General features: G+C 42.0%; 1 protein-coding gene across 5 annotated transcripts in view; it reads left to right on the forward strand.

The window, feature by feature from the left end:
- The first annotated feature begins 418 nt into the window (after window positions 1-418).
- Window positions 419-16,588, forward strand: part of PCSK5 (proprotein convertase subtilisin/kexin type 5) — a 287,773-nt gene continuing 271,603 nt past the window's right edge. For 4 of the 5 annotated variants that reach the window (XM_067569064.1, XM_067569066.1, XM_067569067.1 and 1 more), the window contains exon 1: window positions 419-1,139. In XM_067569064.1, coding sequence (XP_067425165.1) covers window positions 942-1,139 — 198 coding nt within the window. In that variant the 5' untranslated portion in view covers window positions 419-941. Of the gene's footprint in view, window positions 1,140-1,878; window positions 2,058-16,588 lie in introns of those variants that run through there. The other variant, XM_067569065.1, reaches the window with a different exon arrangement.

Consider the following 16,588-nt stretch of genomic DNA (forward strand, 5'->3'; position numbering starts at 1 on the left):
ACGGTTTTGGAACTGGGGTTTAGAATGTCTGTGCGTGTGTCCTGGCTCTCTGGGCTGGGGCTGCACTCCTGGTGAGAATATCGTTGTACATTTATCATACACGGCTCTGTGCACTGAAATAAATAAATAATTGAAACAAATCACCATTCCTTGTTGGCTGTTTGTTTTAAATAGTGGGAAGCACCTCGCTCTGTGTGTTGAAAAGGCTCATGTATTTCTAAAGGGAAAAGGAAGGCGCTAGGACCAGGCTGGCTCCTGGTATCAGCCGGGAGGGAATTGGAGGAGAGGAGGGGGGGTGCATAGTCACTTATGCAGAGAAGGCGCTGCTGCCATTTCCACTCACACACACTCCGCGCTCACTACTCAGAGGGAGGGAGGGAAGGAGGGAGGGAGGGAGAGAGAGAGAGAGAGGGAGGTTACACCGTCTGACTGAACTGAGGAGCTCAGCTGCCAACACTCAACACTGCCTGCTGCTGCTGCTGCTGCTGCTGTACTCTGGGCACGGGGAGGGAGGGAGACAGAGAAAGAGAAGAAGAAAATAAAGACAGAGAGAGCAGATAAGTGGTGTGGGGGGAATCTGAGAAAGGAGGAAAAGCAAAGGACACCTCCCTCCCTACAGAGAGAAGACTTTCCATGTAGCGGGGGAAAGCCTGGAGCTCAGAAACCGTGACTGAGAAGCTTTGCTAGCAAGTTACTTGCTCCCTGGAGGGAGATCAATAATACCAACAGTTGCCGATGATCATAATTATCCATAACCTCTAATCACTTACACCCAAAGAAAGTTCAATGCAATATTCTAAGCTATTTCTAGTTTCCTCTTCGGGGTAACTTTGGAAGACTTTGCTGCTGCTGCTGGTGTCGCCTGGAGGTGAGAGAGGAGCCTCGGGAAGAAGGCAGGCGAAGTTTCGTGCTCGTGGGGGTTGTTTGCAGAGGAGGAGAAGATGGGCTGGAAGAGTCGCTGCTGCTGGGGAGGCGGAGGAGGAGGAAACCACCTCTGCCTGCTCACGCTCTTGCTGGGGTTCCTGCTACCCGCCTGCAGGACTCGCATGTACACCAACCACTGGGCTGTGAGGATAACTGGGGGGCACCAGGAAGCCAACAGGATAGCTAGCAAATACGGATACGTCAATATAGGCCAGGTAACCCTCCTTCCAACTCCGTGCACTACTTTCTGGCAGATGGGAACGTTGCTGAGATGCCGCAGGCAGGACCTTCTGCCAGAGCCGCCGCTGCTCAGCCTGGGCTGGCCCAGACAGTGAAGGGAGGGAGCGCAGGGGGGCAAGCCGGGCCAGGGGCAGGGAGAAGTTTGCCCTTCCGTCTCGATTCCTCGGAGCGGTTTCCTGGCGTGTGGGGCGTGAGTCCTGTTTGGCCCCGGGATCTGCTGGTGGCCGAATAATCCGGCTGGTGGATTGTGACTGCAGCTGGGGGCTGGGTCATTCTCCCTGCGTGTGTGTGTGTGTGTGTGTGTGTGTGGTTGCCGTGCGGGTTGTCTTGTAGTCCAGGTGTAGCACAGATGTTTTCCTTGTATGCGGGCGCCTCCGTGTGTGTCCAGGGGACTGGGGGGGATGACGCGCGTGTGCACGGTAGGGCGCAAAACCAGAGACGGCAAGAAGTTTCTCTAATCTCTGCAGAGACTTTTGGGGATGGTTTGTGCGGAGGGGGGGCGGGATGGTCTCTGTGCAGAGCCGGGGGCATTGCTCAGACAGCAAAACACGCGGTGGGAGCGTGCAAAACACGCAGCCGGGAGACGTTTGAAACTTCCTGCGGTCAGACAAGCGGCGTTAGCAGCAGGAGTCAGAGGGGAGGGGGAAACCAACAGCCCGCTCCCCACCCCCAGATCCCCCGTCTTTGTCCTAGGGCTTGGGAGGGCTGGGGCGAGTACCGGTAAAGGAAGGAGGTCTGGGGTTTTACAATGCAGAGCAAATCGCTGATGAGGAAAGGTGCCCCTGTTGTTACGTGTTGTTGTTATGCATACAAGACGAAGATCGGTTCATGTGGGTGACTGACGACAACATGGACACAGTAAATAGAGGCAAAGCACCCGTTCGTTCAAGCAGGTAAATGTCCGGCTGGTCTGGGAATCCTTCCCACCTCCGCCCCCGCAGACTCGAGCTGGAGGAGCTACAGGGAGCGCTTTTGGTGGCGGCAGTTAAATGCACCTCAGGGCTCAATCACCCTCGCCCTGCTGACGCTGGGTGGAAGCGGCTCTCTTTCTGCCCTCCTGGGCGTGTTTTAATGACGCGGGGAGGGAGAGGGAAAGAGAGGGAGCTTGCAGGCCAGGAGTCTCCGCTCTGTCCCCGATATCGGAGCATCTAGCCCGCCCACCGCTTTCCCCGCCGCCGAACTCCCGACCCCGTTTCCATTTGTGCCGTTTCCGAGCGTGAACTTTGAGCTCGCTCTCGGAAAAGCCGATCTTCCTGAACCAGCAGATTGTGTCACACGGGGCGAGGACCTAGCAGCAGCAGCTATTGCCAAGGTGGGGGAGTTTCTAGCCCCCCTTTTGGCCGCCTTCCGGAGGGACAGGTTCCGAGGAAGGAGGCGGTGACAAAGGGGTCGCCCTGGGTGCCCCTAGATTCCTGCAGGCCGTCTTGCTGCCACTACGGTGTGTAGCCGACAGCTGGGAGAGAGGACAATAAAACAGAGTCGCTCTGTTAAAAATCCGAGTGCGCCGGGAAACGGGGACAATCTTGAGGCTTAGCAGAGGAAGTGTTCCGTGTCTGCACAGAGGGCATGTGAGGGCTGATGTGCGGAATCTGGCAGGACCTACTTGTGCTCAGAGATCTAGATTTCCTAAATTGTAGAGATGTCCGATCAAATTCCTTCCTCCAGTTCATGATACAATTAATTAAAATTGGAAAAGGGGAGAAGTAAAATCTTCTTGAATTCAAGCCAATTTAACACAAAATGATAGAAGTCTTCCCTGACCTATGTCCAGTCAGCTAAGGAACATGGGGATTCTGCTGAATCCACAGATGTTTAGTTAGAAAACACCTGGAACTGTCTGGATCCAAAAACAGACCCTCAGAAAATGATTTGATCCAGACACTGAAAGTGAGGAAACACCTGGTTTTTGCTGGATCCAGTCACACTTAATACCCTTAAAATACCCTGTTGCTGCATCTATGCACAGATACTATAGTGAGAAAAAAGAGTCCAGGTACTCTTTTTCTGATGTACACCATGCCATGGTATATCACATATTTCCTGGTATTTAGTTTTATCAAGTGCCAGATGTTATCCAATGCATAGCAAACGGAGTGCTTAAAAATAAACAATATCATTTTGCAAGTACAGTTTTTCTCAGTGTACTTTTTATTACACCAATTAAAAGTTTAGAACACAAGATTTAACGTATACAGAAGACCTCTTCATCTCATGCAAGAAATTCACAAAAATACAGCTGCACTTCAGATCTTTTTCACCCCATCAGATCAAAGGACAGTAACACTCACCCAATTGTTAGTATAATAAAATCAGTTCACACATACTGTATCATTGTATTGAAAGTTTCAAACATACCTCTCAGTTGTTCCTTGTTACCGGGACTTCCTTCATTTTATGTCTTAATGTGGAATAGCGCACATTTATTATTGTAAATTGTTTACATCAAAAAACCTGGAACATGGCACTGAAATAATATAAAATGTGAAATACAAATAGTTAAATCTTCAAAAGGGCTGAGTCCCAACTTGCCTTTTAGTTCCCACAGTCAGGTAGGTAAAGGCACAAATACTCCTGTTTAGGGGCACAAAAATGAAGGGGCAAATGTATATGTGCAAATTGCACCCACTCTTTGGAAAATTTGGCTCCAAATTGCTGTTTATATGGAATAAGTGAATCCAAAATTATCGCTTCCTGAATTATTGTTTTTATGTCCCTTATTCTGGACCCTTTTTCTTTTTTGTATCTTCACATTTGGGCCTCAGTAGTTTGAGCATTACCATATTGTTCTAGTACAGAAACAGGCAATATAGTAAAACGTGTGAAGAAGGATTCTCTTCTTCCCTTTGTCTTATTTGCCATGCCAGATGGCTAATTTAGGGCCTGACCCTGCATTCCTTGCACACCCAAATCTTCCATTGGATATACAAGGAAAGCAGTAAGTAGCTTTTGTCTTCTTATATGTCAGTAAAGTGCCATGTATACACCTATGTCCTTCTGTTAATAATACATAAATTGCTGATCAGGTGTGCAGATAGGGAGGGTACAAAATACAGAGCATATAAATAATGGACAACTGGAAAATGCATAAATAGATCTACAAATCAAAGAAGTGTGCAATTTTGACTCTCTTTATTTCAGTATTATTTAGGTATGCAGATGTGCAGTATGCAAATAAAGAAAGGAAGAATATAGAAATATGTTAAGTGGGGAGTGTGTATGTGAGAGAACAAGTGAGCATTAGTGATGGCATGAACAGGTCTGATAATTGATTCCCAGTCTGATTCTGACAGCTACCAAGTTTTATACAGGAAAAGCTGGCAGTGGACATATACTAAAACATTCATGGAGATTACTACACATGTTTTGCATACAAGTAATTGGCTACTAGCCAATTGGCTACTAGTCATTTAGTTCTATCAAATAGAGATCCCAGAGCACTGTTTATTACATATTTATGTGTTCTGAAGAGTGGTATGCATTTCATTTCTCAGAGTTTTATGGCTGTGTGAAGTTCTCTTTTTAGGTCTGGCACTTTTAAGTTTGTGAGTTTGTGATCACTCCTAGCAAAATGTTCTCCAAATGGCATTTTTGCATGAGAGCATTCATTAATGTGTCTCTGGGCATGCATGCATTTGTGAGGAGTCTGTTTTGTTCTCCCCCCCCCTTCCCTCCCCCAGACAATTTGGTACCATTATCCATCAGGTTGCCAGATAGCTGGGTCTACAGGTATATGACATTGATTCTACATCCCCTGTTACCTTGTGGGTAAGGGACAGAACTATGCAATTCAGACTGTACATAATACAATTAAAAAGAATTATGGCACTATTCTTGAAAAGTATAACAGAATATGTGTAATCTCTACATGTGAAACAAAGCATATAGGTTATCATGCAGGTAGCATATGTAGATTTTACAGAGCACAGGCGAAGAAGGATATGAGGGTTAAATTTTAAGGAAAATGGTTAGAGAAAGAAAAATTGGGAAGTCCAAGGAGTAGGATTTGGCTATCTTTTTGTTAGGGAGATTTCGAAGTCACAGGCAAGGGAGAAGTGATGGTTGTTATAACATGGATTTGAAGAGATAAGGAATCAATCTGACAAAAAGAAGCATGGAAAGTGTGGGAGAATAATTTATGCCAAGGACAACAAGGGACAAGAATCTAATGTTTATTGTGGATAGCCCATGGGAAGTGGCTGAAAGAAATCTGATCATTAAGGAGTACAGGGAATACACGGGAGAACAGGAGAAGAGAAATTCAAAAGAACTGTGAAAAGTGTTGTGTTTGCTGTCTGGTTACACTATTAAGACACTTAAGTAAGGTAACCAGTTAGAGTTCATTTACAGTGGCAGAGCTTTCTGCATATTGTGGCAGCCAAGATTTTAGTTAGGGTTTGGTTTTGTAGACAGTATTACTGTCAGGTGAGCTGAAAGAGAGCCTTCTTCTGATTGGGTCAGTAGGAGCTGTGCTATGTTCATTTTGGCAAATCTTAGGGAAGAGCAGATCCATAAGCAATCTGAAATGGACAAAAAACCATTACAGGGTATCAAACATATTCCACCTCTAGGGAGAAGTAAAGGAGCAAGGTGCTGCATTTTTGGTTAACTGAGGATTTGAAAGTTAGGCTTTAGAAAGAATGTACAAAAGGCTAAATCCTGGTCCCTTTAAAGTCAGTGTCAGTCTTGAAATTGACTTCAGCAGGCATTTACCCAAAAGAACAAAATAAATGGAAGTCTAGATAAGAGAAAATAAGGTCATATGTAAGAACTGATGTCTATATGGACAATGTTTCAGAGGTGATAGTAGGCAGATTTGCAGACCAGGAAGATCCTGACAATATTGTCAATTGACTGAGTTGAGTGGAGGGGAGCAATAGAGATGGAGGGTTTTGCTTCAGCATGCTTTTCTTACCAGTTGATCTGTCCATTTTGAATGAGTGGAGATGAAAGAATTTGTGAGAAAAAGTAAGCCAGAAGATGAGACTTAGGCATACTGCAAGTTCATTTTGGGATAAAAGAGTAAAGATGGTGCAAATTTTGGATTTTATCTGCAGAGAAATGATACTCAGTGTTGACTGGAGAAAGGAGATCGCCAGCAGAGATGAAATAATGGGCAGGGGATTGTGAAATGAAGTTCAGATAATACCCTGGAAAAGGCTTTTATGGTTTTTGTTTGTTTGTTTGTTTGTTTTTTGTGATTTAATGGTTCCTTGGTGGTGCATGGAATTTAGCCCTTGTGTATTTTGCTTTGTTTGGGGATTGGTAATAGAATATAACAAGTGGTTCTTGAAATATCTGTTTGTTTTCATTGTCCAGCTGCTACCAAATATAATCAGACACCAGATGACTTAGACCAACTACCTAGGAGTAAATGTGATAGATGGGTGAGGCAGGGTGGAGAGATTTTTACCAGTGGGCTGTCTGTGAGCCTTGCTTAGGGGCTCCATCTTTTATTTCAGTCTCTGACTAGTAGGGCAGTCAATGAACTTGAAGCTCCAGTCTTCTTTACTTCCTCAAAGGAGGAAGGCAGATACAAGGTGGGAGAAAAGGAGGTTTTTGCTAATCAACCCCTTTCCCAGACTCCATTTTTGGTCCTCCTTTCCTGTGAATAACTCCAGTATTGCCTGTGTTGTTGGTGGTATCTTTTTCTTACCTTTACCAGCATGAAATTGACATGAGTCTTGACAATTTTACTATCACCCATGGTTATCTGAATAGCTGCAGTGAAACTAACCAAAATCTTATTAATTTCATTCTGCTGTGGCTTGGGAAAGCAATGAGCAGCAGCTGAGGAAGATGACACTGCAGAACATTGACTTTTTGTTTGGAAGATTATCTTCCCAAACATAAGAACTAGAAATTTTTGTTTTTAAAAGCAAAGCAGAAATTCTGCAGAAACTGATGATGTAGGTCTCCCTACTGTTTGTGACAAGTGGGCAAATGGATTTTTCAAGCCTTGATTATGGTTATCCACATAAAGATTTTTTGTTTTGGTAAGAATGTCTTACTGATGAAGGCTCATTTGGATAATGGTAGGCAGTGCTATAGATTTTGAGCATATTAATTCATATTGTTGGGCCTAATTTCACTTAGACTTAAATCAGTGGGAGTGTTTCCATCTACGTTAATGGGAGCTGGATCAGGGCCATAGTGCTTAGTTATTGACCGTAGGCCTAGTGTAAATCAATAGTGACTCCATTAAAGCCAATAGAGTTACCCAAATGTAAAGTCATTGTAAGTGATGGTCCCAAAGACACAAATATGACACAAATATCTTATGTGATAACTTAATATCCTGAATTTTTATTTTTTGTGATGAAATTTTTGTTTGTTGCATTAAGGAAGGGGATTTTCCCCCATCCTAAATGGGCAGTTAGAGATTCCTTTGTGAGAATCCCTGGCTGGCATAAATCTATCTGTACACCATTCCCTCCCAGCTCTTCCTGACATAAGGGTGTGCCAGGAATGGCGCTGGAGTGCACTGCATTGAACTTTGGCCAGAAAAATGGCCACTTGGGGAGGCTGTTACAAGCTGGTATTATGTACAGCAGCCTAGTAGTTGCTATAAGTTACATTGTGATTGAACCAGACCCCACTAGCTGCAGGGTGACATATCCCCTCCTTCACCCCTTGCCCCCGCCCATTGCACTGAACAGAGTAGCACAAGCGCTCGCACTGAGTTGAGAATCTATTGCTAAATCTTGGAATAATTCCACCTTACGTTGGCTGTCTAAATAGACGCTATTGAAGGATTTATTAAAATCAGGTAGTCTGTCTTGCACTTTGTCCAATTGTTTGCAATATTGTTCTAGCCATGTTGGTCCCAGGATATGAGACAGACAAGATAGCTGAGGTAATATCTTTTATTAGACCATCTTCTGGTAGACCTTCCACCAATAGAAGTGGGTTTCACAAAAGATATTACCTCATTTACCTTCACTTTTTTGACAGAATTGACAGAAATGTTGCATCTCCATTGGTATAGTAAAGGCTTTATTACTATTCAGTGAGAGAAGAAGGAAGCTTTTTTTGATACAGCCATGAACATTATAGAATATTGATATGTCATCTTAGTCCCCAGGGTTTTCCTTGTTTCCTGTAAATGCAGCTTCTCATTGGAAATGAATTTGTGGTTTAGTGCTAAAATATTCCCAACACATTGCATAAAGGGATGCTAATTTAGTGAGGCATGACTTGAGAAGAGGTTTAAAAACCAGTAACTCTAATTTTGGCTCTGACTCTGATGCCTTCCGAGGTCTTGGGCAAATCATTTAACATGTCTTCTTCCACTTCCCATTATATAAAAAGGGGGCTGATAATTACGGATGAATGCATGAGTTTCCTCTAATTTCAAATATTGTGGCTTCAAAATAAGGGGAATAGGCTGTGAACCTTTTGAGGTTTGTGGTCTGTTAGAAACTTGTGTTTTGCCAGTTCCCGTATGCACGGCTCCTAGCTCAGGCAGGGCACTCTACCTTTTCTAATGGTGCAAGAAGAGAAGTGGGAGAGAGAAGAGGCTTTCCTCCTAAAAGGAGGGAAGGGGTGAAGATTCCTTTCTGTGGCTCCAATGGAGAAGAGGAATGAAATAAAAAACAACCTGTTGCCTCTGTCCAAAACGAGAGAGGGGGGTAAAGGCTCCTTGCTCCTTTCTTTGATTCAAGGGAAGGGGTGACTATGTAGGTATCCTCCCTATCCTCACAACTCCTGCCTTCAGATCTTAATCGTCCCAACAGGCTTCTCCCTTGACTTCCACTGATTTCATCTGGGGAAAGGCACCTAGTGGCCTACCCTCACCTTTCATCTTTTGGAGGCACCAGGCTCTCTCTTTGCCAGTTTTCTGCCTTGGGCAAGGCAATAAGGACACTCAGTGTTACAAGGACAGTGGACTAAGCTCTAATCGAGGAGCCAGCCAGTGGGCATTGCAGATTATGCTATTCAGTATGTTAGTGCTCTGTGCTCAGTAAAGATGTTATTTGAAAAGTCTCGGCTGAACCACAATGTCAGGAGTGTTGTGAGGATTTTAGTGCTTTTAGGCCAGCAGATCACACACAGAGTGAATAAATATTAATCAATTTCAAATCTGAAGATCTAGCAAAGGCACAAAAAAGCTGTTGAAATAAGAATGATTGATTGTTCAGAAAGATAGGGGAAAATGGCTGCTAGCAACTTTCCAGTCCTATTGTCTATGGGTTTCAAGGGAGATTGCTGCTAACTTGATAGTTTTTTGAAGTCAGAAGATTACAAAAAGTTGCAACAGAACTAGAAAAGAAAGATCTTAAAATAAGGATTGCTTCCTTTCATTGAGTGATGGAAAAAGACTGCTGCTGGAGGTACCAGCATCTGATGATGCAGAAAAGGAGGATGATAGACACTTGATGCTCTGGAGAAGCACTTTCAGCTACCCAAGACTGTTTTAAAGATTTATTACAAAAGACAGGGCATTCAGATCTCAGTTCAGCAGGTCACAAAACTGAGACAGAGCACAGCCACATGAGAATTTGGGACTTTGCATAATTAATTTACGTATTCCTGAGCATTACAGATACAGGTGCCAGAGCTAGGATGGTAAAAGATTCTAAACCAGAGATATTATGAGCTATGTACATATGCAGAGATAGTGAAGTTGCAGAGATGCCACTGAGAAAATTTATGGGGTAAAAGCTCAGCTGAACAAGAAAGAAAGGCAGAGAATTAAAAACAACTAAAACAATACAGAGACACTCAGCGCACAGACCATCATCTGCTGTTATTGTGCTAGCAAGCATTCTGGAGTCAGCAAGAAGTGTCCACCTTTTGAAGAGATCTGTAGAAAATAGAAGGAAAAACATATTTTTGCAAAAGCTTGCAGGCAGCAAAAGCAGCAAACTAAGACACATGGCAGAATAGAAAGAGGAGAGCATATCTGATAAATCCATATTCAGTGTTAGATATCTTATAGGTGCAGTCAAGACTAAAGTAAAACAGTGGTTCATACTACTGAATGTGAACACTGGTAAGGAGCTGGGTAACGAAAGCATATGCCAAATAGTTTTCATGTGCAAACTAATAATCTACATAGATTGTTGTAAAATAAGACAAGTTGGGAATCTTTATAGTGTAGTGGAGTGAAGATACTATTATCTGATGATTTCTAATATCAAGCCCTTAGGCAAATGGACACTGAACTATATTTGTAAGAATAAGAATAAGAATGAATTACAATCTAAACTTTCAAGTAGTGAAAGGGGTGAAGGAGCGGTTCCCCTTAGCTGAAATATGAAGAAATGGGCCTGATTATAGTGAAGGTGGCAGAAGGCATCTGTAAGACAGCTCAGAGCAAATCAGTAAAATGGACATTGTGTCCGAAGATGCTACCTCCCACATTCAAAAAGATAAAGGCTTGCAACGGGGATCTGTTTCATGTGCTTGGGTGCTTGCTAGTGGGCCCAAAGTCAAGCCAGTAAAATTACCAACACTGTTAAAAAGCACAGCTCAGAGTAAATGTAAATGACCTTGTGGAACAAGGTGTATTGCAAAATCACAGATCCAACTGACTAGACCAGCAATATGATAGAGTTACACAGAGAGGCTTGACAGCTCTGGATCTGTATCAATCCTACAGATTTAATAAAACACTCTGGTGCTCATGCTATCCCTTGCCAACTATAGAAGAAATAATGTCAAACCAAGCAAACGACAAACCCAAAGGTCTTTCAGTCGTGGTTGCCAAAGATGGCTTCTGGCATGTAGAGCTGGAGACAGAAATCAGTTATTTGGCAACGTTCTGAGTCCTACTTGGGTATCATTTGCAGTTTGAAACACCCTTTGGAATGGCAACTGGTCCAGAAGTGTATCAGCAAAGAGAATCTGAAGCCCTGCCAGGACAGGTTGTTGCAAATAGCATTATGGTATATGGCTGAGATGAGATCATGAAAGAAGAACTAGCTGACCGTGATAACAGACTGACTGAACTTATAAAGAAAGTAAGAAAAAACAATCTCAAACTGCAAATGAAATTAGGACTTTGGCTGTTCCCTAGATAGGGCATCTGCTCATAGATGAAGCTGTACATCTAACTCCTGAGAAATTCTAGGAATACCTGAGAGACAAAATGTCACACAATACAACACTTTGTGGAATTTGTGAATTCCTTGCAAAATTTCTGCCCCACCTATCTGATGTGTAGAAGTAACAGACAAGGATCCTGTCTGGGAATGACAATCAGAACATGACAAAACAATTAAACAGGTAAAAGAATTTGTCAATCAGTACCCAGTACTTAGGTGCAATGATGTGAACGAGGATGCTCCAATTCAGTGCAATGCAAATGAGAAATGCAATGCAAAAGATGCAGCCTTACTTCAGGAAAGGCATCTAAGCAGCTTTTATTTCAAGCTCTATTTTGCTTAGACAGCAATAGTATGAAGAGAGTGAAAAGGAGTATCTTTGTCACAATGTTTTCATGGGGGAGATTCATTCAGGATCTGCATGGTGGAGATGTGGTCAGTGATGATGAGGCAGACCATGAACCTTCAGAAAACAGCTTTCATAAACCTTTTCTATTACCCCAAATGCCTTCACTGTAGATTCATAGAAGAAATATAATTTGAAGTTACACTAAGATAAAGGATCAGAAATATACAAAGCAGATTTTCTATGCAGAGCTGCACTACCTTAGATATATGCTGCCTTTGAAACACTTGATCATAAGACTTTATAAAAAAGATAGCTTTTGCTAATGAACTCAAGGAAATTAATTATGCTGAATTGCTTTGTGGATCAGCAACTAGCCCAGATAGAACAGCCTGGACAGCAAGATTAACTACTGCTGCCATAAAAACAACAGGTTTGTGTGGAAAATGTGGAAGTTGAGCAATAGTGCATAATGTACAAAACAGAATCATATATATATGAATCAGAGTTGCTATACCCAAAGTTGTAAAATGTGAGACATTGGCAATAATCCATTCTAGCCACCTACACAAAGAAACACGTCTTCACAAAGCCAGCATTATTGTTGATTATAACAACGTATGTCTAATTATTCATATATGGCAGTGCCCAGAGAACTCAGTCAGGACTGGACGTCCATTATGATCCAATCCTCATTATTGTGAGGATTAATCAACTGACATTAGTAAAATGATGTGAAGATGAAAAGTGCCATAGAAATGCTCAGCAAAATTACTAATAGTAATAGTTGTAACAAGTTCTGATATCTCTCATGAACATACCACTGACCCAAACTGAATATATGCTACCACATGATAACATATTTCCTAAATAGTCGTATGCATGATGTTATATTTTGCATTTATAAAAGACTTCTAGAAAAAAAAAATGAAGCCACTGACTATGGCTCTGATCCTGCAAACATCTGCCTGTAAATGAATTTATGCTCATGAATTGCACTACTCAGTGTACTTTACTGAGTGTAAAGTTACTCATGTGTCCACCTCTTTGCAGAATTGGACTTTAAAATTATTAGGTTATAGAAAGAGAAGGCTCATCATTCAACAGCAGATCCACACTGTTGATCAACTCGTAAGTCTTTTCATGTTGCCTGAATCTTTTCATCTATTTCTCCACTATTTGACTTAATGGTATGTTTCTTACTTGGTTGATGATTTTCAGATAACAAATATCCTACATTTTGTGGCAAAATCTTTCTGTGACATGCCATATTGAATCACTTGTCATGTCAGTAATGTTGAATGTCAAGCTGAGATAACCATCAACCTGAGAAACTGGGAAAGTTTAGTTTTCTAACAAGAGGTCTGAAAACATTGAGGTTCAAATTCTGCCTTTGTGTATATAGATAACACTGCATGAAGTCAATAGGACTTGTCTCCATGCGTAACTGGGGCAGAATTTGTCTCTTAAAACAGGAACCAGAGTGTTATCTCACCCACCCCCCCTAATAAGAAAGAAAGAAAGAAACCCCAGGATTGAACCACATTAACTATATGTTTAATCTGTATTAAATAATTTGGAAAATTTGGTTTCCTATCAGCAGCATAGCATAGTGTCAAACATTACTAGACAAAAAAAGCTTCTGTTATGGGGTCGTTTGGTTTGCCTCATTTTTGGTTAAGTAAAAGCAACCTTGACCTTTGCTCTTTTTTGCCAAAAGCAAGTAGGTCTTGCTCATGTTTGTTCTCTAGAGCCAAATACAAATCTTAGATGCATTGCTAGAAATCATAATTAACTCAGTTGCTATGTTTGCACATGCATTCTTATTCAAATTGTGAAAAAGGTGCTGCATTTGTACAGGGATGCGTGTTCATTAGGCAGTGAGTGTATGGTTGATCTCCATGTGCTGCGTGCTAGAAATCTGAGACTAGAATCTGATGGTGGCCTACATTTTTAGCTGTTTGACTTAATTAAAAGTAGCAGGTATCCGTCACTTCTGGTTAACAAGAAGCAGAAAATATTCTATTTATTAATTTTGCTGGAATTTCTTGTGCCTATTGATATAGCAACTAGCTTTAAGTACAAACAAGTACACAAACACAACAAAACAAACACAAAACCCCACATAAATTACATCTGCTACACGTAGCAAATGGTGGCACCGCCTGTCACCAGTTACAGGACATGGCCCTGCTCCTGCAAATCCTTACATGAATAACTTTTACTCACAAAGGTAGATCCCCAAATATTACATCTAAAGTAGCTTAACCTAATAGGCAAAATAAACTAAGGCAAAAACCAAAAAAATCAATTAAATGCTAAGGTAAAAAAAATGATCGGACGCTCCCCAGGGCCCGCCAGCCTCTAGTGGGCTAGCCAGGAGGAATGAATTCCAAAGGCAGGGCCTTAAACTGAAAAGGGTCTGCCACCAACACCACAGCTGCATTGTTGTGATGGATTATAGAGTGAGCTGTGCTCCCTCAAATAGAGAGGCCTCAGACCATGCAGCGCTACCATCAGGAAGTGAAAAAGGGAGCGAGTGCAGAGACCTGCAGCCTTACAAACTCACAGTAGATTTTCCCATTTAAGTAAAAGGCAGGCAGCTACGCTCTTCTGTCACTGAAGTTTATGGATAGTCTTCAAATGTAGCCTAACAGAATGTGCTAGTTGTGTACCCTGGAGGAAACAAAGGCCTAGATGTCCATCAGAATGTGAGCATTACAGAGATGTGGTTGCAGCCACTGATTATACCCACGGATTATTCGTTTTCTTGAGGTTCTCAGGAACTGCCCCCAAACCTTTATGAGTCAAATAACACCCCTTCTGAGGATCTGGTTTACTGAAAAACAGATGGCATGTCAACTTTTATGACAAGAACTCTTTCCCCAACTCCACAGTTTATGTAGTCCTCCCTTGCTGTGCTCAACAGTTCTTTCCCAAAACACAGATCTTACTCCCTGGGGTTTCCTCAAGCTTCTTAAGGCTTCTGCTCCTCATTGCGTAACTTCATTTAAATCTTTCTGTCTGACTACAGTGGAGAGCCCTTTTCCCCAATTCTCTCTCACACTGTAGTTGCTGAAAGAGCATTCCTACTCCCTGCCAGTCTCTTTCCTCTCTCCACTGATGGAACAGGCTCCTTTTTCTAGAAAGTTCCGCCCCCAGCCTACTATCAGGTGAATCTGGTGACTTGACTCAGCCACCGGCCCAAGCCCTTATCCATCAGCTGGGGCTTGATAACTCGACACAGGTGGAGCCCAGCTCTCCAAAAGGGTCAGCGCACAGTGGGGCACCCAGACTGTGAGCTGTTTGGCAAAGTCAGTCACATGTCATCAATAATTGGTGTTGACGTCACAGCCGTCTACTCTTCTAGATGCTTCCCTTGCCAGTAAGCAGCATTTCCGTCTTATTAGGGTTGAGTCATTCCCCTTTGTTGGTCATGTGCTGGGAACGTAGTAAAACTGTTGCATTTGGATAAGAAGATATAGAGTCAACTGTGGCCTGCTAATTACGTTAAACCCCCAAACTTTTAATAATCCCCCTACCGTACTTACATGCACAGTGAGCAGGGGACATGAGAAGGTGGTTTTAAGTATCTCTGATTTGTGATCACTTTACATTTCTGACCCATTTCAGGTGATGCATTATTTTGAAGCTGCCTTTTCAAAATAATAGGTGTCCAAAGGTATTTTAAATATTAAACAATTGCCCAGACCTTATATTGTAGTAATTATATGGTATGAAACAAAATGTTTTACATTTGAAATGTGGCTGGCATATTTAAAATCCATCTTCTTTTATGCCATTCACTGTTTATTTCAAAGCTGACCAAATTTCCTATATTTAAATGTATGGAACCATATATTAAATAAATGTACACTGGAGAGAATAAAAATAACCTGCCATTTGTGAAGGGAAAATGTTTTTCTTTCCTTTACACAAATAAATTTTGAGACATAGCTATGCATTCATTGATCCGTAAAATTCTAAAGGATTTCTTTCCCAAAGAGGATGTCCCAAAAGAGTATTTTTTATAAGTGTGCAATAGACATACCCCAAGTTTTGTCCTGAATACTGTTAATGGTTCTGGCAAATCTAGGTACCTGATCACCAACCTTAGTTGGTCTTCACAGCTTCCACTGACTTTTCTCCAAAGGGTGGAGTAATTTTAATGGTGTTGCCAAGTACTTTGTGAGGCGTCAGTTTGATAATGTATTATAACATGTAGATCCAGAACTTTTTTCCTGATGGAGCCTGGATTCATCAGCTACATGCTGGGCATTGTCTCAGTAAGAGCTCAGTGCAATTCCCATTAAAGACAGTGAACAGATTCTCATTGATTTGAGTGAAAGAGGGGTTGAGCCTTAATAGTCCATCTGACACTACTGAAGTGAGTGGGAGGAGGAGGGAGACCTAACTCTCTGAATTATGGAGGATGTAATCTTGTTTCTGTTACTTCTGACTTGACATAACTAGATTAACTACATAGTGTATTCCTACCTGACTATACCTAGAACCAGCAGTTCCTTGATTTGGCATAATCCAGATTTTGTTTTGCTAAACATCATTTAAACCGGTAGGATGTTCCTGATATTTCTTTTATGACTAGGTTTGCAGGATCTGATTTTTTTCTTGAAGATTGTCTCTAGGTCCTGCCAAATACAAGGTGTTTTCTTACTAACAACTGCGGCATTTCAAGATCTGTCTATAGGACCCTATGCTGCAACATGAACAGTCCTTGCACATGTTCCATGAAAGTCAATGGGACTACCTGCACGAGAAAGGATTGCTCATGTCAATGAGCATTGTGGAATCAGGCCTCAATTTTTCAGTAGAATAGTAGTGCCTTTGTAAGGGTCTTGCATTGATCAAATAAGATATGTGCATATTATTGCTGAAATATCAGGATCTGGTATGGTTTGACCTTTATTCATGCTCTGTTAAGCTTTGTGCAGAGTGGTAGATTATTAGACTTTGATACAGTACAAAGTCAAAGAAATATGTTACAGTTTCACTGTTGTGGCAGTTTACACTG

The sequence above is a fragment of the Emydura macquarii genome, unplaced genomic scaffold (assembly GCF_026122565.2).
Source record: "Emydura macquarii macquarii isolate MOO-44397 ecotype Brisbane River unplaced genomic scaffold, CSIRO-AGI_Emac_v2 contig_2897, whole genome shotgun sequence".
NCBI lineage: Eukaryota > Metazoa > Chordata > Testudines > Chelidae > Emydura > Emydura macquarii.